We start from the raw sequence: 26,340 nt of genomic DNA, 5'->3' as shown, positions 1-26,340 counted from the left end.
GTTGGCTTGAGGGTCAAAACTTCCGGTGCGGTCTCCTCTTTACAGTCCGTAAAGTTTTTGGCTGTGGCAGTAGCGAAGGTTCCGGAGTGAGATTGTCTTGAAGACTTCCGCACTCCCATTTACGCATGGCTGAAGTGACTATAACTGAAAGGGAAGGCTGGAGTAAAACAATTTAACTTAAATATCTAGGAACGGTCTCGCGCTGTGACAGACATTCTGCGACTGGTAGTTCAGTTCCCGGGAACGGACTTGCAGAGACTGACAGCTGCCGGAAGTGAGGCTGCGCGGAATGGCCGCGGCTGCGACCATGGCAGCAGCCGCCCGAGAACTGGTTTTGCGGGCGGGTGCTGCGGATACGGAGGAGGAGGAGGGCCTGCTGGTGAGAGAGCTCGGGGCTGTTTTCCCTTCCCGGGCGCCTTACAGCTGCCCTCGCATCAGAAAGACCTAGGGTGGGTTTAGGCACAAGGGTGGGATATTGGCTGCTAATGGTGACACCACCTATTCAGCTGCCTATAACCAGTACCTGGGATCAGACCTGAGCGGGGAACAGAATGGCAAGACTCTGGTTTTGGGGGCACAATTTCAACTTCCTTTCAGATTTTGGGGCAAAATAGAGAAGCAATTCTAATTTGTGTATAGTGTAAAGGATAAGAGCGTGATCTCGGGAGCCAGACTACCGGGGTTCGAATTCCAGCTCTGACACACGCTGTGTATCTGTGGGCAAATTAACTAGCTTCTCTGTGTTATTACTTTCCAAACCTATATAGTGAAGAAAATAATGTTACCTACGGTATAGGTTGTCGGGAGGATTAGATCAATGAACAGTGGCATCTGGCATGTTGCTTGCTGACATTTTTAGAAAGTCTGAGGCTCCCCAAAGGGGTTGTGATAGAATATCCGAGATGGCAGGGGTCCATCTAAATTCATCTGCAAGGAGTGCTCCGCAACTCCTAATTTTGTTCACTCAGACACCTCCAGCCTGTCATGTGTCTGCCTCCTTTGTTATGTTCCCGATCCATCAGCTCCAAGTAATAGATGGGATAATGTGTTAGACTCTTGAAATTCTTTGACTCAGCACTTATGGCTCTTCAGTAGAAGGCTTTTCCCTCCACATGGGGAGTTGGGGATGTACTTGTATTATATATATATTTCTTTCTGTACCATCTCCCGTTAACTTGTCCCTCTCCAGGGGGGTGGTCCTGGGCTTCAGGAACCACTGCAACTTGGGGAGTTGGACATTACCTCGGATGAGTTCATCCTGGATGAAGTGGATGGTAAGAGATGGCATGAGGTGGATGTGGAACTGAAAGTCAGCATGTGTAGAACCTGAGAGGCATGGGGACTGGAAGGAATAAGGCAAGGATTGGTACGCAGATTCTCAGGATTGGGAGAGGGAGCTATGGAGTTAGGCCCTTTATGATAAACTTCTGTTTCCAGTTCACATTCAGGCAAACCTGGAAGATGAGTTAGTAAAGGAAGCTCTTAAAACGGTGAGGCTTTCCACTGTACTGATCTGCCCCTCTACCTACCCTTCCCCCAGAAAAAAGAAAAAGAAAACAACCCTTCTTCTCTCATAACATCACCCTGATGACTCACCCTCCAGTTCTTCATTGATTTTGTGCCAATGTTCCTTTGATATGATTTTCTCCTGACCAGTTATCTTTATGTTCTCCCAGGGTGTGGATCTCCGTCACTATTCAAAGCAGGTTGAACTGGAGCTACAGCAGATTGAACAGAAATCCATTCGAGATTGTATCCTCCAGCAGAGTTAAGGGGTAGTGTTATTGACATTGGGATTTGCAGGGTGTGTTCCAGACAGCCCAGCCAGGACTGAGATCTTCTCCTTGAGGTTTCTGTCACCTTGAGGAAATTGGAGAGGTCCTGCAAGTCTGAGGATTTTCCATCTTTTCCATGAGGACCCTTGACTTTTTCTGGGTCAGATATTCAAGAGAGTGAGAACATAGCATCTCTGCACAACCAGATCACGGCTTGTGATGCTGTTCTTGAGGTTAGTAACCATGACCTCACTCCTCATAACTCAAAACTAGACCATAGCCTCTGGTGCCATTCCCTGGGTTATTGGACTCAGGTGGGAACAGGTTAGTTACTTTCAGGATGACCTCCACAACCTTTTTTGTTCTTACTGTCAGAGTTAATGTTTTTTCTTTGTGACCTTTGGGGTACCTCTTCATCATCTGGGGACTTCATCAAGTGACTTAAGTGTCCTGGTTGTCCAATTAAAACCCTGTGGCACTCCAGAAACATCTTCATCCCCCTCTTAGCGCATGGAACAGATGTTGGGAGCTTTTCAGAGTGACCTCAGCTCCATTAGTTCTGAGATCCGGACACTGCAGGAACAGTCAGGAGCCATGAACATTCGGCTTCGAAACCGCCAGGCAGTCCGAGGGAAACTTGGGGAGCTTGTCGATGGTCTGGTGGTGCCTTCTACTCTGGTCACGTGAGTCACCAGTTTCAAGGGTCACAGTATCTATAGCAGGTTGATGGGCTGGGATGACCTACCCACTTACCAAATAGGTCTCCTCAATCTAGGTCATCAAATGACTATCAGAAGTTGGTGTGTAGGTTGACAACTCTAATATTGATACATGTTTTGACTTTAAAGATTGGGAGTTGTCCAAAGTCAGATATGTAGTGTGGAGGCCCAAGACTTATATGGGGGATCCAGGAACAGAAAAATTTGTACATATAAAAAGGTAAATGAGACAGAGGCTAGATATAAAGATTATAATCTGGATCTGGTCTAGGGATTCCTGAGTCTCCCTCCTAACTCATCCCACCTCTCCCTGCTGTCCAGGGCAATTCTTGAGGCTCCAGTGACAGAGCCCAGGTTCTTGGAGCAGCTGCAGGAACTGGATGCCAAGGCAGCTGCAGTCAGAGAGCAAGAGGCTAGGGGCACGGCAGCCTGCGCAGACGTCAGAGGCGTGCTTGACCGGCTTCGGATCAAGGTGGGAGTTGGGGTGGATTCCCTGGAGACTGCTAGAACCAGCCTCCCAAAGACCTTCATTCTGTATTTCCCTGGCAGGGCTGGGTTCCCTTAAAAATCCTCAGAAATATTAAAGTGCTATTCTCCATTCCTCCTCCTATGTTTAGCATCTATCACTTCCCCAATTCCTCCCAAAAAGAGAGTTGTGCCTTCATATCCTGTGTTTGGTCCCCCACATCTAGGCAGTGACGAAGATCCGAGAGTTCATCCTCCAGAAGATTTATTCCTTCAGAAAACCAATGACCAACTATCAGATACCCCAGACAGCCCTGCTGAAGTACAGGTCACCACCTGAAGGAAGGACATGGGATGGCCCCTGAGATTTTGAGTAGTACAGTGTGGGTGTCTGGGGGTTTTTGGCAGACAGGGTGACTGACTTGGCCCTGGCTCTTTCAGATTCTTCTATCAGTTCTTGCTGGGCAATGAGCGAGCCACAGCAAAGGAGATCAGGGATGAATACGTGGAGACGCTGAGTAAGATCTACCTGTCTTATTACCGCTCTTACCTGGGGCGGCTCATGAAGGTGCAGGTGAGGACAAGGAGAGAGAGGCATTCTTGGGCACAGGGACTGGGAGGAGGGAACACCCCTGGTAAAGAGGAATGGTGAAAAGAGGGATTTGTTGGATGTCATGCTGTGGGAAGAATGGTTACCTGTTCCCTTTTGTCTTTTCTCCAGTATGAGGAAGTTGCTGAGAAAGATGATCTAATGGGTGTGGAAGATACAGCAAAGAAAGATATCCTGGAACTGGGGGACCCTTATACCAGGACCTTCAGAGTAGGAGGGCTCTGGCTCTAGCTTCTAAAGCACTGCTGCTTACCTTTTTTTGGTAGGACCAAAACCTTTGAGAATGTGATAAAAACTATGTCCTCCGTTCCAGAAAAAGGGACACATAATGCTTACAGATATGATATCAGGACATATAGAGAGCCTGTGAAGTTCTTTGACAGATGCCAGTGTAGTGGGTCCCTGCCTCATGCTGGAAAAGAGGGCTAGTGTGCTAAGGGACATTTAGGCTGTGCCAGCTGTTGGGACTCTTGAGGTACTGAGTCTTGGGGCCCAGTTGTGCTCATTGTTTTCCCTGACTGACCCATCTCACGATTCTTCTCGAAGCCATCCCTCCGCAGCAGGAACACCATCTTTACCCTGGGGACCCGTGGCTCTGTCATCTCCCCCACTGAACTCGAAGCTCCTATCCTGGTGCCCCACACAGCCCAGCGGGGAGAGCAGAGGGTACGAGGAGGAATAAACTTCAGCCACAAAGTGGAGTGTTTTGAGCATGGTGGGAGGAGGGTAGATTGCCCTAAGGTCAAAGCTTCCCAACCTGGATGCTTTGTGTGTCAATCCCATTAGACCTGGGAGTGGCCACCTCCAGGTACTCTAGTGTTCTGTACTGTGAAATTGGAAACCATGGAAAAGGGCACACAAAGAGCAGAGATGTACTAAGGGGAGTGACATGTCATGAGGCAGATGCAGGAGTAATAATAGCAGGTTGGGGTGGGCTTTTCTTCTTGTGCCCCTTACCTCCTCCACTTCTTCAGCACCCATTCGGAATGCTGTTACATGGTTGGATGGGGCTCAGACCAATGGGAAGAGTCTCCTAAGCTCTCATTACCCAGGTTTGCCAATTTTATATCTGCTTCTGTGGGGGTACAGTGTCGGGATCCATCCCTTCTGTCTTCTGTCCTCTCATAGTATCCATTTGAGGCCCTCTTCCGCAGCCAACACTATGCCCTCCTAGACAATTCCTGTCGTGAATATCTTTTCATCTGTGAATTCTTTGCTGTGTCTGGCCCAGCTGCACACGATCTCTTCCACACTGTCATGGGCCGTACGCTCAGCATGACTCTGGTAAGGCCCTTGTCTCTTGGTTTCTTAAACTCCTTTGTCTGCGGTTTCTCATCAGCAGTCTAGTGGGCTCATAACTCTGGTAGTACTAAAACCAAAACTCCCTCACTCTAGAACATTTAAGCGTTGTATTCATTGTGACTCCCATGAAACCCTCAAAGTTTGGGGTCCCTGAGACCGACCCCATTGCTGATTCACACTGAGAGGGCACCTAAACCTTGGTTACCTAAACCCCAACCCATCCTCAGCCCTAATTTCTGCTGTTATCAGCTTATGATCATAGATCCTGCAAAGCAGCAGCACCACGTGGCCAGTGGATAGGGAAGTGGAGGGGCGCATTTCCTTTTTAGATCTTTTCCTTCCTTTCCTGCCAGTGCCTCATTTCCAGGGAAATACATGTGTTTTTCCATAGCCACTGGGACAACAAACTAACATTCTTTTCCAATCCTCTGCCTATCCTTAAATCACAGAAACACCTGGAGTCTTATCTAGCTGACTGCTATGATGCCATTGCAGTTTTTCTCTGTATCCACATCGTCCTCCGATTTCGCAACATTGCAGCAAAGAGGGATGTTCCTGCCCTGGACAGGTCACTGAGTTCTGGTCCTTGATCCCCTACTGGCCTTGAAATTACAGTCTTTTACACAATTCTGCCCTAACCCTTGGGTTCCTCCTGACCTGATATCATTGAACCCCCCACCCCCATTCATCTGCCTTAAAGGCAGTACTGCTGCTTTCTGACTTACCTCTCACAAGCCATCAGTCATCACCAGCCACCAACCATTAACCTGAGGGATGCCCCAGAATTGGACAGGCCTTCTCTCCCTTCTCCCTCTGACATTCCCTGCCAGCTGACCTCTGATCCTGCAGGTATTGGGAACAAGTGCTTGCCTTGCTGTGGCCACGGTTTGAGCTGATCCTGGAGATGAATGTTCAGAGTGTCCGAAGCACTGACCCTCAGCGCCTTGGGGGGCTGGATACTCGGCCCCACTATGTGAGAGAGGGCAAGGGTAACAAAGTGGTTCCTGAGAGGCTGGGCTCTAAGCTTCATTGCAGGGGTTGGCCAAGTCATGGTTGTGTAATGGGTCTGGCTAGGTATGTAGCCATATATGTGCAGGGGCAATTCAGGAGTGTGATCATTCTTCGTGGGGTGTTGGGCACTATTGGGAGGATGGATTAGAGGTAGGAGTCATGGGGAAGCTGGTCAGTTGGCTGGCACCGAGGGAGTTGGGAGGTTGTGTTGGTTGGGCAAGGGGCTGGTATGATTTTTCTTTCCATATTCTTTCTCTCAGATCACACGCCGATATGCTGAGTTCTCCTCTGCACTTGTAAGCATCAATCAGACGATTCCCAATGAGCGGACAATGCAGCTGCTGGGACAACTACAGGTGAGAAAAGGCAGAAGAGACTTCCCCGCAGCCAGGCTGCTGCAGTGGGCTCAAGGGGGTGGGTTGGGGCATGATGATCCTGACTTCTCATATCACCTCCTCTTTTTCAGGTAGAGGTAGAGAATTTTGTTCTCCGAGTGGCAGCTGAGTTCTCCTCAAGGAAGGAGCAGCTTGTGTTTCTGATCAACAACTATGACATGATGCTGGGTGTGCTGATGGTAACTGAGACCCTCCTCCTTCCCTGCCTCCCTACTCAGAGATTTGGTTTCTGCCACTGCTCTGTTAGCACCATGAAGACAGAGATGTCTGTCTTGTTCAGTGTCTAATTCTTTTGGAGTCTGGCACAGTAGCTGGCTAAGTAAAGTAGGTATGGGATTAAGGGGATACCCTGAAACGAAGGATTGCTTCTCTCCAAACTTGAGATTTCCCTTTCTCTTCCCCTAGGAACGGGCTGCAGATGATAGCAAAGAGGTTGAAGGTTTCCAGCAGCTGCTCAATGCTCGGACACAGGTAAGGGTGTGGGGAATAGGAAAGGGACATTCTTGTGTGCACGTGTATGTGTATGTGTGTGTGTGTAGTGAGTGGTAGTTGACAGACCTCAGGTACACAGAATTGGAATTACCATTCTTGGTTTACAACATGCTGTCATCATTGGTTTATTTTACTTTGTATTGTTTTGTTTAGTGGTATTAATGCCCATGAACCCACTGCACAGTTCAGAACTAACATTTTTGCAATTAACCTACATCTAACCATGAGTTCGTCTTCATCTTATCCCCCTGTCTGTCCTGCAGGGGCACCAGTTGATCTAAGTGTTATATTTATCATGTTCTTGCTTTTAAAAATGTAGCTAGATGTGTCAAAGCAGTATATTATTTCATTTTGTTTTTGAGTGTCATAAAAAACAGAATCATAGAATTTTCTTCATGCATAGTTTTTCCAGTATTATGTTATTACATATGGCTGAAGCTCATTTTTTTTCAACTGCTGTATATTACTGTGTGAATATACCGTATTTTTCTGTAAGTAGACATTTGAATTGTTTCATTTTTTGCTACTTTTGCATTGTTTTATGAACAGACTTCTATGTGTCTCTTTGCACATAGTTGTAGGTAAACTTTACCGAAAGTTTCTTTGGGGCATATACCTAGGAGTAGGCTTGCCAGCTTATAGGGTATGCCTGTATTTAACTTAATGAAGTTATGCCAAATTGTTTTTCTAAGTGAATGTACCAATTTCTTTACCAGCAATATTTAAGAATTCTCATTAAGCTTCATTTTCTCCAACATGTGATATGATCAAACTATCTTTGCTTTTCTGGTAGGTAGCTCATCGGGTCTTGATTTGCATTTTCCTGATTACTAATGAGACTGAGCATCCTTCTAAATGTTTATTAGCCATACCACTTTTTCTTTTTCTGTAAAATGCCTGCATGGTATTTGACCTTTTAAAATTAGGCTGCTTGTATTTTTTCTTTCTGATTTATAAGAGTTCTTTATATATTCTGCATTTATATAGGTTGGTGATTATTTGGGTTGTATAAATGTCACCTTCCAGTATGTGTCCTAGCTTTTTACTTTCTTTATATTATTTATTTATATTTTAAATTGTATAAACATAATGTCTATATACATCACAAAATTTCCCATATGGGTATGTATCTGGGGGTAGAATTGCCAGGTCATATGGTAATGCTATATTTAAATTTTTGAAGAACTGCCAAACTGTTTTCCACAGTGACTGTACCATTTCACATTCTCACCAACAATGTACAAGGGTTTCAGATTTTCCAAATGAGGTTGGGGTTAAAGTAATTCAGAACACAGGGATAAGAAAGATACTGTCTATATTTTAGAACCACACATACTCTTTGAGACCAAAGGAAGACAGGTTTATTTGGTCTGGAACCAAAATTTTCTGTAGTACATAATCTAACTCAACCTGTCTGTATAGCCCATTTGAACAACTGAAACACAGGGAGCCCAGATTAAGAAAAGTGCCTCACTGGCACTTTTTTCCCATTTTTCAAAATAATAGCCATCTTAGAAGGTGTGAAGTAGTATCTCATTATACTTTTTTTTTTAATGTTTTTTATTGTATAATATAACCTATATACAAAGCAAAGAAAGAAAAAAGCAATAGTTTTCAAAGCACTCTTCAGCAAGTAGTTACAGGACCGATCTCAGTGTTTGTCATGGACTACTATACGATCCTCTCAGATTTTTCCTTTTAGCTGCTCCAGAATATTGGTGGCTAGAAGACATAAATTATTTTTATCATCACAATTGCCTTTTTTTCTTTTTTGTGAAAAATAACATATTTACAAAAAAGTAATAAATTTCAAAGCATAGCACCACAATTAGTTGTAGGACATATTTCAGAGTTTGGCGTGGGTTACAATTCCACAATTTTACTTCTAGCTGCTCTAGAAGTAAAAGCTCATTTTTTTTCTGGTAGGTAGCTCATCGGTAGGTAGCTCATCTCTTAAAATCACAGAAAGGATAAGAGTTCCCATTATCACTATTTTTATTCACTATTGTTCTGGAAGTCCTAACCAACACAGTAAAAGATTAAAAACATAAGGATTAGAAATTATTTATTCCTAGTAATAAAACTACATACTTTACTACCTAGGAATAAATCACCAATCAGCTTCTCAGTCAGTGTATCCTTCAGCCACCTGCATTCATCAGGTATCATGTATAGTGCCCAGAGTCCACATTCCATCAACACTCTCAATTTTAGATAATTTCACTGTTCCCAAGAGAAAGAAAACCAGTAAACATACCCTCACCAAATAGAAAATCTAAACCTCCTCTTACACTTGTCCCTCCCCCCCCAGTTACTTACCTCTGCTGTTGCTGTGGTAGTGCTGATATTTTCCTTTTAAACATAGCCTATAGCATGCAATAGCAGTTTTCCCCCTGTATACTGGGGTTAAGCACTGTTTGTGCATGAATTATACCTTTGAAGTCGTTCTTGCAAGAACTAATCTATATTTCTAGTGTTCATCAGAGGGACATGTAGGTCTATACAACCCCTTTTAATCCTTTTCATCTTTAATATGGTAATATTACTTATAGACCTACTAGAGAACTGCCTTCACCTCTATCTATTCCCTTACATTGGAGTTCAACCTCATTAGCTAATGGTTCACCCACCTCTAGCTTCTGTGTATCTCTAAGTCCCCTGTACTCTGTATTATAAACCTCTGATTATACCTTTATGCTGATCATAAAAGTGGAATCATACAGTATCTATCCTTTGCTGTCTGACTTATTTCATTCAGCATTATATCTTCAAGGCTCATCCATCTTGTCATGTGCTCCAGGACATCATTTCATCTCACTGCTGCATAATATTCCATAGTAGGTATATGCCACGTTTTGTTAATCCACTCATCTGTTGATGGGCATTTGGTTTGTTTGCATCTTTCAGGGATTGTGAATAATGCTGCTATGAATATTGGTGGGCAAATGTCTGTTTGTGTCATTGCTTTCAGCTCTTCTAGGTATATACCAAGTAGTGCTATTGCTTGGTCATAGGGCAACTCAATATTTAGTTTCCCGAGGAACCACCAAACAGTCTTCCACAGTAACTGCGCCATTATATATTCCCATCAGCAGTGTATAAGTGTCCCAGTTTCTCCACATCCTCTCCAACATTTATAGTTTCCTGTTTGTTTAATAGCAGCCATTCATATAAGGTGTGAGGTGGTATCTCATTGTAGTCTTGATCTGCATATGCCTTATAGCCAATGAAAATGAGCATCTTTTCATGTACTTTTAAGCCATCTGTATTTGCTCTTCAGAAAAATGCCTATTCATATCTTTAGTCCATTTTATAATTGGGTTGTTTCTTCCTCATTATGCTTCTGATTTGCATTTCCTTAATGGTTAATGATGTTGAGCAGCTTATCTTGTACGTATTGGTCATTTATCTACCCTTTCTACAGAAATGTCTATTCAAGTTCTTTGCCCATTTTTAAATTGGGTTGTCATTTTGTTGTTGAGTTGTAGGAGATCTTTATATATTCTGAATACTAAACCCTCATATCATGTATGATTTGGAACTGTTTTCTCCTATTGTGAAGGCTATCTTTTCACTTTTTTGATAATGTCCTTTGAGGCACTAAAGATTTTAATTTTGATGCTTTATAGGGCAAAGCTCTCTTCTTTTTCAGCAGTCTTGATCATTATTAGCTTTTTCATTTCCCATATAAATTTTACAGTTGGCTTGTAGACTTTCACACACACAAATACAGTCTAAGGATTTTGAATGGTATTGCATTAAATCTATAGATCAATTTGTAAAAATTGATACTTTATGGTATTATAACTTCTCCACCATTTGTTTAGTTATTCTTTAATGTCCTTTAATAATTTTTTAACTTTCTGCACAAAGACTTTTAACATCTTTTGTTAGATTTATTCCTAGGTAGTAAAGTATGTAGTTTTATTACTAGGAATAAATAATTTCTAATCCTTATGTTTTTAATCTCTTACTGTGTTGGTTAGGACTTCCAGAACAATAGTGAATAAAAATAGTGATAATGTGAACTCTTATCCTTTCTGTGATTTTAAGAGGAATACTTTCCTCATTTCTCTATGAAGAATAATGTTGTTAAACAAAAAATGACAAGTGCTGGAGAGGATGCGGAGAAAGAGGCACACTTATCCACTGTTGGTGGGAATGTCATATGGTGCAACCACTGTGGAAGGCAGTTTGGCGGTTCCTCAAAAAACTGAATATAGAATTGCCATACGACCCAGCAATACCATTGCTAGGTATCTACTCAAAGGACTTAAGGGCAAAGACACAAACGGACATTTGCACACCAATGTTTATAGCAGCATTATTTACAATTGCAAAGAGATGGAAACAGCCAAAATGTCCATCAACAGACGAGTGGCTAAACAAACTGTGGTATATACATATGATGGAATATTATGCAGCTTTAAGACAGGATAAACTTTTGAAGCATGTAATAACATGGATGGACCTAGAGAACATTATGCTGAGTGAGACTAGCCAAAAACTAAAGGACAAATACTGTATGGTCCCACTGATGTGAACCGACATTAGAGAATAAACTTGGAATATGACATTGGTAACAGAGACCATCAGGAGTTAGAAATAGGGTAAGATAATGGGTAATTGGAGCTGAAGGGATACAGACTGTGCAACAGGACTGGATACAAAAACTCAAAAATGGACAGCACAATACTACCTAATTGTAATGTAATTATTTTAAAACACTGAATGAAGCTGCATCTGAGCTATAGTTTTTTTTTTTGTTGTTGTTGTTTTATATATATTTTTTGTACTTTTTATTTTTATTTTTTTCTCTATATTATCATTTTATTTCTTTTTCTGTTGTCTTGCTATTTCTTTTTCTAAATCGATGCAAATGTACTAAGAAATGATGATCATACAACTATGTGATGATATTAAGAATTACTGATTGCATATGTAGAATGGAATGATTTCTAAATGTTGTGTTAGTTAATTTTTTTAAATAATAAAAAAAGAATAATGTTGTAGCTTTTTGAAGATTACTTTATCAGGTTAAGAAAATTTCTTTCAACTCCTAATTTTTTAAAATCATTTTTTAATATTGTGAATAATACTGAATTTTAAAAATTGGATGCTTTTTCTGCAACTGTTGAGATAGTCATGCTTGTTTGTTTTATATTACATGGTGTATGACTTTTAGAATACTAAACCACTCTGGATTTGGTTTGCTGATTCCTTTAGGGTTTTTGCTTGTCTGTGCATAGGTGAGATTGTCTTGGCCTGTGATTTTCCTTTCTTATGTTATCCTTGGATGAATTTAATACCAAGGTCACACTTGAAGGTGGGGGGAAGGGAGTATTTCTTTCTTCTTTTTCTTGATTCTTTGTTTGTTTAGTACTGAAATGATCTCTTCCTTGAAAGTTTCATAGAACTTCTAGCAAAAGCATCAGGGAAGACTTAAAGCTATAAAATTCCCTCCGAGTCCTGCTTTCATTGTATTCTACAGGTTTAAATATTTAACATTTTAATTATTGTTCAGTTCTAAGAATTTTTATTTCAATTGTTCTTTCTTCATTGATAACATGACATTTTTGGAAGATTATTTCAAGTTTTCCATATGTAGTTTTTCTAACTTGTCTTTTTTATATTAATACATAACATAATTACATTGTGGTTAGAGAATATGGTCTTTTTGGTACTGATTTTAATTTGTTTAGATTTGCTTGTGGCCTGCCACATGATGAAACTTTTGTAAATGTTCTGTGTGAGTTTGAGAAGGATGTGTATTCTCTAATTGTCGGGTGTAGAGATCAAGTTTTTCAGTTGTGTTGATCACATCATCTGTACCTTAATAGGTTTTTTTAGCTTATCAATAGGTGAGAGAGATGTACTGATATCTGTGGATTTGTCACTTTCTCAGCAGTTCTATCAAAGTTTGCTTTATATAGTTTCAGCTGATTTTATCAAAATTCTAAAAGTTTAGAATCATTAGATCTTATAGGTGATTCAAAGCATTTGTCATTATATAATGACCCTCTCTATCCCTAATACTGTTTTTATCTTAGAGCCTGCTGTCTGATAGTAACAATTCTGCCAGCTTCATTTTGCTTAATATTTGCTTGTTATATATGTTTCTATTTTTTCTTTTTTTGCTTTCAGTATTCTTGCATTCTCATATAATTATCTTTTGTAAATGGCATATAGCTGGAATTTAAAAAATCTAGTCAGAGTATCTTTGCCTTTTAATATGTGATTTTATTCCATTTATGTTTACTGTGATTAGTGTTACATTTGGATTATTTTCTACCATCTTTGGTTTTCTACTTGTCCTTTATTTTCTGTGCTTCATGTCTGTTTTTTTTTTTTTAATTTTTTTCTCTCTAATTGTTTGGACTTTGTACTCTATTCTTTTAGAATTTGCCCTTTAAATTTTGCCTTGCATATTTATCTTACAGGGTTACCTTAGTATTTAACTCCCCTCCCAAACAACATACGGTCTTTAGACATCTTAAATCCAATCACTCCCCTCCTACCTTTTGTGCTAATCATTGACCAGTATTTTATTTTTGTTCCATTTTATTTTATTTATTTTATTTTTTTTGTTCCATTTTAAATTGTTATTATTTTATATTGATAAAGCTTCTTTGGATTTCCATGCATGTTTGCCAGTTTTTTGCTCATCATTCCTTTTTTTTTTTTTACTACTTTTTTTTAAATATAACAACAAAAAACATTCTTAACATATCATTCCGTTCTATGTATATAATCAGTAATTCACAATATCATCACATAGTTGCATATTCATCATCATGATCATTTCTTAAAACATTTGCATCAATTCAGAAAAAGAAATAAAAAGACAACAGAAAAAAATTCATACATACCATACCCCTTACCCCTCCCTTTCATTGATCACTAGCATTTCAATCTACTAAATGTATTTTAACATTTGTTCCCCCTATTATTCATCTTTATTCCATATTTTTTACTCATCTGTTGATAAGGTAGATAAAAGGAACATCAGACACAAGATTTTCACATTCACACAGTCACTTTGTGAAAGCTATTTCATTGTACAATCATCTTCAAGAAACATGGTTATTGGAACACAGCTCTACATTTTCAGGCAGCTCCTTCCGGCCTCTTCATTACATCTTGACTAACAAGGTGATATCTATTTAATGCATAAGAATAACCTCCAGGATAAACTCTCAATTCTGTTTGGAATCTGTCAGCCATTGACACTTTATTTTGTCTCATTTAACTCTTCCCCCTTTTGGTTGAGAAGGTTTTCTCAATTCCTTGATGCTGAGTCCCAGCTCATACTAGGATTTCTGTCCCACGTTACCAGGAAGGTCCACACCCCTGGGAGTCATGTCCCACGTAGACAGGGAGGGCGGTGAGTTTGCTTGTTGTGTTGGTGGAGAATGAGGTCACATCTGAGCAACAAAAGAGGTTCTCTTGGGGGTGACTCTTAGGCTTGATTTTAAGTAGGCTTGACCTATCCTTCATGGTTTAAGTTTAATATGAACAAACCCCAAGATTGGGGGCTCCCCCAGTCTTGGGGTTTGTTCATATGAAACTTAAGCCCGCAAACGATAGGTCAAGTCTATTTAAAATTTAGGTCTAAGAGTCACCCCCAAGAGAGCCTCTTTTGTTGCTCAGATGTGGCCTCTCTCTCCAGCCAACACAACGAGCAGTCTCACCACCCTACCCCTCTCTACATGGGACATGATTCCCAGGAGTGTGGACCTTCCTGGCAACGTGGGACAGAGATCTTGGAATGAGCTGAGACTCAGCATCAAGGGATTGAGAAAAACCCTAGAATGAGCTGAGACTTAACATCAAGGGATTGAGAAAACCTTCCTCACCAAAAGGGGGAAGAGGGAAATGAGACAAAGTGTCAATGGCTGAGAGATTCCAAACAGAGTCGAGAGGTTATCCTGGAGATTATTTTTATGCATCAAGTAGATATCATCTTGTTATTCAAGATGTAATGGAGAGGCTGGAGGGAACTGCCTGAAAATGTAGAGCTGTGTTCCAGTAGCCATGTTTCTTGAGGATGATTGAATTATGATACAGCTGTCACAGTGTGACTGTGTGATTGTGAAAACCTTGTGTCTGATGCTCCTTTTGTCTACCTTGTCAACAAAGGAGTAGAACATATGGAATAAAAATAAATAATAGGGGGAACAAATGCTAAAATAAATTTGGTTTGAAATGCTAGTGATCAATGAAAGCGAGGGGTAAGGGGTATGGTAGGTATAATCTTTCTTTTTTTCTTTCCTGTGTTCGTTTTATTTCTTTTTCTATTGTCTTTTTATTTCTTTTTCTGAATTAATGCAAATGTTCTAAGAAATGATGAATATGCAACTAAGTGATGATATTGTGAATTACTGATTATGTATGTTGTTGTTTTTTGTTTCTTTTTTAATTAATAAATGAATTAAAAAAAAAAAGATTGGGGGCTCAGCCTATTGCTTTGGTTGTCCTCACTGCTTGTGAGAATATCACGAATTCTCCACTTGAGGAAGTTAAGTTTTCCCCCTTTCTCTCCATTCCCCCAATGGGACTCTGCAAATACTTTTTTACTCACTGTTCAAATCACTCTGGAATTTATTGGGGCATCACTCTGGACAAATCTACAAAATCTTATGCCCTACTCAAGGTTCCATGTACTTATGGTGTTCAGTTAAGCCGTCCACATAAGTTATATTAGGAAATGCACTAGTCAAAATATAAATTTTGTACTAAATAAATATTTTTTGCTTTAGTCTCACACATAAGTTAAAATTTTAAAATACTAATTACCATCTATTTTCCACACCTGCAGTAATGACATTCCTTTGTTGTTCATGCAAAAACATTTTTAAATTTGTACATTTAGCCACTATCATTATACACTCTAGGCATTCCTAGATTATACTATCTCAGTCTTTATCATCTATCTTTCTTTCTGAATTCACTTGTGCCCGCAACCTTCCTCCCTCTATCATTCTCACATTCAGCTTCATTCAGTGTTCGAACATAATTGTATTACAGTTAGTTAGTATTATGCTTTCCATTTCTGAGTTTTTGCATCAGTCCTGTTGCACAATTTGTATCCCTTCAGCTCCAATTACCCAATATTTTACCCAATTTCTTTCTCCTGATAGTCTCTGTTACCAATGAAATTCTCCAAGTTTATTCTCTAATGTCAGTTCATATCAGTGAAACCATACAGTATTTGTCCTTTTGTTTCTGGCTAATCTCACTCAGCATAATGTCCTTAAGGTCCATCCATGTTGTTACATACTTCATAACTTTATTCTGTCTTACAGCTGCATAATATTCCATCGTATGTATATACCACAGCTTGTTTAGCCACTCGTCTGTTGATGGATATTTTGGCTGTTTCCATCTCTTGGCAATTGTAAATAATGCTGCTATAAACATTGGTGTGAAAATGTCTGTTTGTGTCCTTGCCCTCATGTCCTCTGAGTAGATACCTAGCAATGGTATTGCCAAGTCATATGGCAATTCCATACTTAGCTTCCTGAGGAACCGCCAAACTGCCTTCCACAGTGGTTGTACCATTTGACATTCCCACCAACAGTGGATAAGTGTGCCTCTTTCTCCACATCCTCTCCAGCACTTGTTGTTTTCTGTTTTATTGATAATGGCCATTCTGGTGGGTGAGAGAAGATATCTTATTGTGGTTTTGATTTGCATTTCCCTAATAGCCAGGGAACTTGAGTATCTCTTCATGTGCCTTTTGCCCATTTGTATTTCCTCTTCTGAGGAGTGTCTGTTCAAGTCTTTTACCTATTTTGTAATTGAGTTATCTGTCTTTTTGTTGTTGAGGTAAACAATCTCTTTATATATTCTGGATACTAGACCTTTATCTGATATATCATTTCCAAATATTGTCTCCCATTGTGTAGGCTGTCTTTTTACTTTCTTGATGAAGTTCTTTGATGCACAAAAGTTTTTAATTTTGAGGAGTTCCCATTTATTTATTTTTTCCTTCAGTCCTCATGCTTTGGTTGTAAAGTCTAGGAAACCGCCTCCTATTATAAGATTTATAAGATGTTTCCCTGCATTGTTTTCTAACAGTTTTATGGTCTTAGATCTAGTATTTAGGTCTTTGATCCATTTTGAGTTAATTTTGCATAGAGTGTGAAATATGGATCCTCTCTCATTCTTTTGCATGTGGATATCCAGTTCTCTATGCCCCATTTATTGAAGAGACAGTACTGTCCCAGGTGAGTTGGCTTGACTGCCTTATCAAAGATCAATTGTTTATAGATGAGAAGGTCTATATCTGAACACTCTATTCTATATCATTGGTCAGTATATCCATCTTTATGCCTGTACCATGCTGTTTTGACCACTGTAGCTTCATAAGGTACCTTAAAGTCAGGTAGAATGAGACCTCTGACTTCATTTTTCTTTCTCAGGATGCTTTTCGCTCTTCAGGGCACACTGCCCTTCCAGATAAATTTTGTTATTGGTTTTTCTATTTCTGAAAAGTAAGTTTTTCGGATTTTAATTGGTATGGCATTAAATCTGTAAATCAGTTTAGGTAGAATTGACATCTTAACTATATTTTGTTTTCCAGTCCATGAACATGGTATGCCCTTCCATTTATTTACATCTTCTGTGATTTCTGGTAGCAATTTCTTATAGTTTTATTTCTATAGGTCTTTTGTCTCTTTAGTTAAATTTATTTATAAATATTTTATTCTTTTGGTTGCAATTGTAAGTGGAATTTTTTTCTTGATTTCCTCCTCAGATTGTTCATTACGAGTGATTAGAAACAGTACAAATTTTTGAGTGTTGATCTTGTAATCTGCCGCTTTGCTGCACTCATTTATTAGTTCTAGTAGTTTGCTGTGGATTTTGGGGGGTTTTCAACATATAGTGTATCTGCAGACAGTGAGAGTTTTACTTCTTCCTTTCTGATCTTGATTCCTTGTATTTCTTTTTCTTGTCTAATTGCTCTGGCTAGAACTTCCAACACAATGTTGAATAACAGTGGTGATAGTGGACCTCCTTGTCTTGTTCCTGATCTTAGGGGGAAAGTTTTCAGTTTTTCCCCATTGAGGATGATGTTAGCTGTGGGTTTTTCATATATTCCCTTTATCATTTTGAAGAAGTTCCCTTCTATTCCTATCCCTTGAAGTGTTTTCAACAGGAAAGGATGTTGAATTTTGTCAGATGCTTTTTCTGCATCAATTGGGATGATCGTGTGGTTTTTCTGCTTTGATTTGTTGATATGGTGTGTTTTCTTATGTTGAACCATCCTTACATACCTGGGATGAATCCTACTTGGTCATGGTGTATAATTCTTTTAATGTGCTGCAGGATTCGATTTGCTAGAATTTTGTTGAGAATTTTTGCATCTATATTCATTAGAGAGATTGGTCTGTAGTTTTCTTTTCTTTTTTTTTTTTTTTTTTTTGTAATATCTTTGCCTGGTTTTGGTATGAGGGTGATGTTGGCTTCATAGAATGAATTAGGTAGCTTTCCCTCCTCTTCAGTTTTTTTGAAGAGTTTGAGCAGGATTGGTACTAATTATTTCTGGAAAGTTTGGTAGAATTCACATGTGAAACCATCAGGTCCTGGACTTTTCTTTTTGGGGTGCTTCATAATAACTGATTCAGTTTCTTTACTTGTGATTGGTCTGTTGAGGTTGTCTATTTCTTCTCAAGTCACTGTTGGTTGTTCATGCCTTTCTAGAAAGTTGTTCATTTCATCTACGTTTTTGAATTTATTAGCATAACGTTAGTCATAGTATCCTGTCATTACTTCCTTTATTTCTGTGGGATCAGGGGTTATGTCTCCTCTTCCTTTTCTGATATATTTATTTGGATCCTCTCTCTTCTTCTTTTTGTCAATCTTGCTAGGGGTCCATCAATTTTATTGATTTTCTCATAGAACCAACTTCTGGTTTTGTTGATTTTCTCAATTGTTTTCATATTCTCAATTTCATTTATTTCTGATCTAATCTTCATTATTTCTTTCTTTTTGCTTGCTTTGGGGTTAATTTGCTGTTCTTTCTCTAGTTCTTCCAAGTGGACAGTTAATTCCTTGATTTTTGCCTTTGCTTCTTTTTTGATATAGGCATTTAGGGCAATAAATTTCCTTCTTAGCATTGCCTTTGCTGTATCCCATAAATTTTGATATGTTTTGTTTTCATTTTCATTTGCCTCGAGATATTTACTGACTTCTCTTATAATTTCTTCCTTGACTCACTGGTTGTTTAAGAGTGTGTTGTTGAGCCTCCACATATTTGTGAATTTTCTGGCACTCTGCCTATTATTGATTTCCAATTTCATTCCTTTATGATCTGAGAAAGTGTTTTGTATGATTTCAGTCTTTTTAAATTTATTGAGACTTGCTTTGTGACCCAGCATATGGTCTCTCCTTGAGAATAATCCATGAACACTTGAGAAAAAGGTGTATCCTGCTGTTGTGGGGTGTAATGTTCTATAAATGTCTGTTTAGTCTAGCTCATTTATGATATTATTCAAATTCTCTGTTTCTTTATTGATCCTCTGTCTAGATGTTCTGTCCATTGATGAGAGTGGTGAATTGAAGTCTCCAACTATTATGGTAGATGTGTCTATTTCTCTTTTCAGTGTTTTCCTCATGTATTTTGGAGCATTCTGGCTCAGTGCATAAATACTTATGATTGTTATGTCTTCTTGTTGAATTGTTCCTTTTATTACTACATACATATTCATTATTAATACAAAGTGTCCTTCTTTGTCTCTTTTAACTGTTTTGCATTTGAAGTCTAATTTGTTGGATATTAGTATAGCTACTCTTGCTCTTTTCTGATTGTTATTTGCATGGAATATCTTTTCCCAATCTTTCACTTTCAACCTATGTTTATCCTTGGGTCTAAGATGTGTTTCCTGTAGACAGCATATAGATGGGTCCTGTTTTAATCCATTCTGCCAGTCTATGTCTTTTGATTGGGGAGTTTAATCCATTAACATTTACTTTATTACTGTATGGGTAGTACTTTCTTCTACCATTTTGCCTTTTGGATTTTATATGTCATATCTGATTTTTCTTCTTTTTACCTTTACTGATAGTCTTCATTTCTATGCTGTTCTCCACACTTCTCTCTCCTGTCTTTTGGTATCTGCCTCTAGTGTGCCCTTTAGTATTTCTTGCAGAGCCAGTCTTTTGGTGACAGATTCTCTCAGTGATTTTTTTTGTCTGAAAATGTTTTAATTTCTCCCCCATTTTTGAAGGATGATTTTGCTGGATATCGAATTTTTGGTTGACAGTTTTCTCTTTTAGTAATTTAAATATATCATCCTGCTGTCTTCTTGCCACCATGGTTTCTGCTGAAAAATCTACGCATAGTCTCATTGGGCTTCCCTTGTATGTTTAGGATTGCTTTTCTCTTGCTGCTTTCAAGATTCTTTCTCTTTGACATCTGACATTCTGATTAGTAAGTGTCTTGGAGTATATCTATTTGGATCTATTCTGTTTGGGGTACGTTGCATTTCTTGGATCTGTCATTTTAAGTCTTTCATAAGAGTTTGGAAATTTTCAGTGATAATTTCCTCCATTAGTTTTTCTCCTTCTTTCCCCTTCTCTTCTCCTTCTGGTACACCTACAACACGTATATTCATGCGCTTCATGTTGTCATTCAATTCCCTGTGTCCGTGCTCATATCTTCCCATTCTTTTCCCTATATTTTCTTTTGCTTGTCAGATCTAGGCATTTAATTACCTTAGTTAGTTTATTCTGGAGATTGTTTTCATTTCTTTTACCTAGGACTTTCTTGCTGGCTGACTTTTTTTCTATCTGTTCTTTGACATTCAGTTCAGCTTATTCTGGACCACTAGCTTAGGTTTTGTTTAACAGAGCAGAATTTTTCAGTTCTTGTTTTCTTGTTTCTTGCCCTGTCTGTATGGTGCCTTTTTCCCACCACCCTTAGGAGGGTCTACTTAGTTATTATAGACCCCAGCCTAATTTTCTCAGACCAAACTGGCCTGAGTCACGTGCATCAGTTTCCCCTGAGGGTGAGACCCAGCAGGTTGAAAGACTTTCCTATGAAGTCTCTGGACTCTGTGTTTTTCCTCTCCGGCCCAATATGTGGCACTTTTATGCCTGCGGGTCCCACCAGCATAAGATGATGAGTTACCTTTAACTTCTGCCAACTCTCCCTGCTGGGGGCATGGTAGAGACAGAGGAGAGAGTGTAAGCTGGCTTTAATCTCTTCAAGTTTCCAAACCCAGGGGTCCGAATTCCTTGAGGGAGGGAATCCACCTGAGCTGAGCCCCACCCCTCTCCTAGGGAAAGTACCAGCTCCAGACAAGCTCTCAAACAAGCTTGTTTCTGCCTATGCCTGGGGCAGTTGCAGCCTGAGAAACCTTGCAGCTGTATCCAAAGGCAGTCAAGCCTTTGTGGAGACACAGCCACAACAAAGACAGAGAAAAATCGTTCTCAGAGCAGGACCCCTGTTCCTTGGGTTTGCCAATCAAGAGCATAAGTTGGTCTGTTGCTTTGTGTACCTTCAGATTCTGTGTGACCTCTCCTTCCTTCAGGACCCAGACCCTTTCAAGTAGTACGTGCTATCCAATCCAAAAAACCTATTTGTTTTTTTCTTTTTTCTTTCTCCGTCAGCCCTGCCTCCTTGGTGCTGGGGCAAAAATCAGCGACCTCTGCTTTGAGTTGAGGATCATCTGAGCTGGGGGCCTATTTTTAGTAGACAGAATTTGTGAATTAATTCCACAATTGGGGCTTAGTTGTGCTCAGCCCCTGCTGCTGGTAAAGTCTCTTTCCTTTCCCCTCTGGGAAGCAGCCTGTGGGGGCAGGGCGCTGGCCACCACGGCTTGGGGGACTCACAGTTTCTTGGGGGGCTCGCAGCCGGTCCAGCTGGTCCAGACTCGGGTACGCTGTGTGTCCGGTCACTGACGTGGCCCCAGCAGTTGTCCTGTACTGTTCCTGGCTATTTAGTAGCTGTTCTGGAGGATAAATTAAATCCCAGACCTCGCTAAGCCACCATCTTGGCACTGTCACCTCACCATTCCTTCTTTTTTTTTTTTTTTTTTTATTAATTAAAAAAATTAACTAACACAACAATAGAAATCAATCCATTCTACATATGCAATCAGTAATTCTTAATATCATCACATAGGTGTATGGTCATCATTTCTCAGTACATATGCATCGATTTAGAGAAAGAAATAGCACTACAACAGAAAAAGAAATAAAGTGATAACACAGAGAGAAAACACAAATAAAAATAAAAAGTACAAAAATATATAAGAGAAAAAAAAACAAAACAAACAAACAAAAAAACTATAGATCAGATGCAGCTTCATTCAGCGTTCCAAGATAATTACATTACAATTAGGCAGTATTGTGCTGACCATTTTTTTTTTTTTTTAGACGTCATACCATTCTACATATGCAATCAGTAATTCTTAACATCATCACATAGATGCATGATCATCGTTTCTTAGTACATTTGCATCGGTTTAGAAGAACTAGCATTATAACAGAAAAAGATATAGAATGTTAATATAGAGAAAAAAAATAAAAGTAATAATAATAAGAACAAAACAAACAAAACAAAACAAAACAAAAACCTATAGCTCGGATGCAGCTTCGTTCAGTATTTTAACATGATTACTTTACAATTAGGTATTATTGTACTGTCCATTTTTGAGTTTTTGTATCTAGTCCTATTGCACCGTCTGTATTCCATCAGCTCCGATTACCCATTATCTTACCCTGTTTCTAACTCCTGCTGAACTCTGTTACCAATGACATATTCCAAATTTATTCTCGAGTGTAGATTCATATCATTGGGACCATACAGTATTTGTCTTTTAGCTTTTGGCTAGACTCACTCAGCATAATGTTTTCTAGGTCCATCCATGTTATTACATGCTTCATAAGTTTATCCTGTCTTAACGCTGCATAATATTCCATCGTACGTATATACCACAGTTTGTTTAGCCACTCGTCTGTTGATGGACATTTTGGCTGTTTCCATCTCTTTGCAATTGTAAATAACGCTGCTATAAACATTGGTGTGCAAATGTCTGTTTGAGTTTTTGCCCTTAATTCCTTTGAGTAGATTCCCAGCAATGGTATTGCTGGATCGTATGGCAATTCTATATTCAGCTTTTTGAGGAACCGCCAAACTGCTTTCCACAGTGGTTGCACCATTTGACATTCCCACCAACAGTGGATAAGTGTGCCTCTTTCTCCGCATCCTCTCCAGCACTTGTCATTTTCTGTTTTGTTGATAATGGCCATTCTGGTGGGTGTGAGATGATATCTCATTGTGGTTTTGATTTGCATTTCTCTAATGGCCAGGGACATTGAGCATCTCTTCATGTGTCTTTTGGCCATTTGTATTTCCTCCTCTGAGAGGTGTCTATTCAAGTCTTTTTCCCATTTTGTAATTGGGTTGGCTATCTTTTTGTTGTTGAGTTGAACAATCTCATTATAAATTCTGGATATTAGACCTTTATCTAATATGTTGTTTCCAAATATTGATTCCCATTGTGTAGGCTGTCTTTCTACTTTTTTTTTTTTATTTTTTTATTTTTTTTATTTTCTGTTTTGTTGATAATGGCCATTCTTGTAGGTGTGAGATGATATCTCATTGTGGTTTTGATTTGCATTTCTCTAATGGCCAGGGACATTGAGCATCTCTTTTTTTTTTTTTTTTTTTAGCATTTTTTTTTTTATTAATTAAAAAAAGAATTAACAAAACAATTAGAAATCATTCCAATCTACATGTACAATCAGTAATTCTTAATAACATCACATAGTTGCATATTCATCATTTCTTAGTACATTTGCATCGATTTAGAAAAAGAAATAAAAAGACAACAGAATAAGAATTAAAACAATAATAGAAAGAAAAAAAACCAAAAAAAACAAAAACAAAAAACCTATACCTCACATGCAGCTTCATTCAGTGTTTTAACATAATTGCATTACAATTGGGTAGTATTGTGCTGTCCATTTCTGAGTTTTTATATCCAGTCCCGTTGTACAGTCTGTATCCCTTCATCTCCAATTATCCCTTCTCTTTTTTTTTTTTTTTTAATTAACGGAAAAAAAGAAATTAACCCAACATTTAGAGATCATACCATTCTACACATGCAATCATTAATTCTTAACATCATCACATAGATGCATGATCATCATTTCTTAGTACATTTGCATTGATTTAGAAGAACTAGCAACATAACCGAAAAAGATATAGAATGTTAATATAGAGGAAAAAATAAAAGTAATAATAGTAAAATCAAAACAAAACAAAACAAAACAAACACCTATAGCTCAGATGCAGCTTCATTCAGTGTTTTAACATGATTACTTTACAATTAGGTATTATTGTGCTGTCCATTTTTGAGTTTTTGTATCTAGTCCTGTTGCACAGTCTGTATCCCTTCAGCTTCAATTACCCATTGTCTTACCCTGTTTCTAACTCCTGCTGAACTCTGTTACCAATGACATATTTCAAGTTTATTCTCGAATGTCCGTTCACATCAGTGGGACCATACAGTATTTGTCCTTTAGTTTTTGGCTGGATTCACTCAGCATAATATTCTCTAGGTCCATCCATGTTATTACATGGTTCATAAGTTTATCTTGTCTTAAAGCTGCATAATATTCCATCGTATGTATATACCACAGTTTGTTTAGCCACTCTTCTGTTGATGGAGATTTTGGCTGTTTCCATCTCTTTGCAATTGTAAATAATGCTGCTATAAACATTGGTGTGCAAATGTCCGTTTGTGTCTTTGCCCTTAAGTCCTTTGAGTAGATACCTAGCAATGGTATTGCTGGGTCGTATGGCAATTCTATATTCAGCTTTTTGAGGAACCGCCAAACTGCCTTCCACAGTGGTTGCACCCTTTGACATTCCCACCAACAGTGGATAAGTGTGCCTCTTTCTCCGCATCCTCTCCAGCACTTGTCATTTTCTGTTTTGTTGATAATGGCCATTCTGGTGGGTGTGAGATGATATCTCATTGTGGTTTTGATTTGCATTTCTCTAATGGCCAGGGACATTGAGCATCTCTTCATGTGCCTCTTGGCCATCCGTATTTCCTCTTCTGAGAGGTGTCTGTTCAAGTCTTTTTCCCATTTTGTAATTGGGTTGGCTGTCTTTTTGTTGTTGAGATGAACAATCTCTTTATAAATTCTGGATACTAGACCTTTATCTGATATATCATTTCCAAATATTGTCTCCCATTGTGAAGGCTGTCTTTCTACTTTCTTGATGAAGTTCTTTGATGCACAAAAGTGTTTAATTTTGAGGAGTTCCCATTTATTTATTTCCTTCTTCAGTGCTCTTGCTTTAGGTGTAAGGTCCATAAAACCGCCTCCAATTGTAAGATTCATAAGATATCTCCCTACATTTTCCTCTAACTGTTCTATGGTCTTAGACCTAATGTTTAGATCTTTGATCCATTTTGAGTTAACTTTTGTATAGGGTGTGAGATATGGGTCTTCTTTCATTCTTTTGCATATGGATATCCAGTTCTCTAGGCACCATTTATTGAAGAGACTGTTCTGTCCCAGGTGACTTGGCTTGACTCCCTTATCAAAGATCAAATGACCATAGATGAGAGGGTCTATATCTGAGCACTCTATTCGATTCCATTGGTCGATATATCTATCTTTATGCCAATACCATGCTGTTTTGACCACTGTGGCTTCATAATATGCCTTAAAGTCTGGCAGCACAAGACCTCCAGCTTCGTTTTTTTTCCTCAAGATGTTTTTAGCAATTCGGGGCACCCTGCCTTTCCAGATAAATTTGCTTATTGGTTTTTCTATTTCTGAAAAATAAGTTGTTGGGATTTTGATTGGTATTGCATTGAATCTGTAAATCAATTTAGGTAGGATTGACATCTTAACTATATTTAGTCTTCCAATCCATGAACACGGTATGCCCTTCCATCTGTTTAGGTCTTCTGTGATTTCTTTTAGCAGTTTTTTGTAGTTTTCTTTGTATAGGTCTTTTGTCTCTTTAGTTAAATTTGTTCCTAGGTATTTTATTCTTTTAGTTGCAATTGTAAATGGGATTCGTTTCTTGATTTCCCCCTCAGCTTGTTCATTGCTAGTGTATAGAAATGCTACAGATTTTTGAATGTTGATCTTGAAACCTGCTACTTTGCTGTACTCATTTATTAGTTCTAGTAGTTTTGTTGTGGATTTTTCCGGGTTTTCGACGTATAGTATCATATCGTCTGCAAACAGTGATAGTTTTACTTCTTCCTTTCCAATTTTGATGCCTTGTATTTCTTTTTCTTGTCTAATTGCTCTGGCTAGAACCTCCAACACAAGGTTGAATAATAGTGGTGATAGTGGACATCCTTGTCTTGTTCCTGATCTTAGGGGGAACGTTTTCAATTTTTCCCCATTAAGGATGATATTAGCTGTGGGTTTTTCATATATTCCCTCTATCGTTTTAAGGAAGTTCCCTTGTATTCCTATCCTTTGAAGTGTTTTCAACAGGAAAGGATGTTGAATCTTGTCAAATGCCTTCTCTGCATCAATTGAGATGATCATGTGATTTTTCTGCTTTAATTTGTTGATATGGT

The 26,340-nt window shown here is 38.8% G+C and overlaps 1 protein-coding gene and 1 long non-coding RNA gene across 2 annotated transcripts in view; one reads left to right on the top strand and one right to left on the bottom strand.

Moving 5' to 3' along the window:
• Nucleotide 1: 1 nt before the first annotated feature.
• The window catches only part of VPS52 (VPS52 subunit of GARP complex), a 34,621-nt gene continuing 8,282 nt past the window's right edge, over nucleotides 2-26,340 (top strand). The window contains exons 1-17 of the mRNA XM_077161481.1: nucleotides 2-379; nucleotides 1,190-1,274; nucleotides 1,438-1,490; nucleotides 1,677-1,752; nucleotides 1,941-2,008; nucleotides 2,283-2,458; nucleotides 2,816-2,966; nucleotides 3,187-3,287; nucleotides 3,401-3,533; nucleotides 3,681-3,738; nucleotides 4,102-4,235; nucleotides 4,698-4,853; nucleotides 5,321-5,439; nucleotides 5,721-5,844; nucleotides 6,143-6,238; nucleotides 6,349-6,456; nucleotides 6,683-6,748. Of these exons, the coding sequence (XP_077017596.1) occupies nucleotides 290-379; nucleotides 1,190-1,274; nucleotides 1,438-1,490; nucleotides 1,677-1,752; nucleotides 1,941-2,008; nucleotides 2,283-2,458; nucleotides 2,816-2,966; nucleotides 3,187-3,287; nucleotides 3,401-3,533; nucleotides 3,681-3,738; nucleotides 4,102-4,235; nucleotides 4,698-4,853; nucleotides 5,321-5,439; nucleotides 5,721-5,844; nucleotides 6,143-6,238; nucleotides 6,349-6,456; nucleotides 6,683-6,748 (1,794 nt within the window). The 5' untranslated portion in view covers nucleotides 2-289. The remainder of the gene's footprint in view (nucleotides 380-1,189; nucleotides 1,275-1,437; nucleotides 1,491-1,676; nucleotides 1,753-1,940; nucleotides 2,009-2,282; nucleotides 2,459-2,815; nucleotides 2,967-3,186; nucleotides 3,288-3,400; nucleotides 3,534-3,680; nucleotides 3,739-4,101; nucleotides 4,236-4,697; nucleotides 4,854-5,320; nucleotides 5,440-5,720; nucleotides 5,845-6,142; nucleotides 6,239-6,348; nucleotides 6,457-6,682; nucleotides 6,749-26,340) is intronic.
• Nucleotides 8,225-26,340, bottom strand: part of LOC143684487 (uncharacterized) — a 28,397-nt gene continuing 10,281 nt past the window's right edge. Inside the window, exon 3 of the long non-coding RNA XR_013176046.1 lies at nucleotides 8,225-8,491. This is a non-coding gene — a long non-coding RNA (uncharacterized LOC143684487). The remainder of the gene's footprint in view (nucleotides 8,492-26,340) is intronic.

The sequence above is a fragment of the Tamandua tetradactyla genome, chromosome 5 (genome assembly GCF_023851605.1).
Source record: "Tamandua tetradactyla isolate mTamTet1 chromosome 5, mTamTet1.pri, whole genome shotgun sequence".
Classification (NCBI taxonomy): domain Eukaryota; kingdom Metazoa; phylum Chordata; class Mammalia; order Pilosa; family Myrmecophagidae; genus Tamandua; species Tamandua tetradactyla.
The sequence above is the reverse complement of the archived record's forward strand: the minus strand, read 5'-3'. Positions and strand labels throughout refer to the sequence as shown.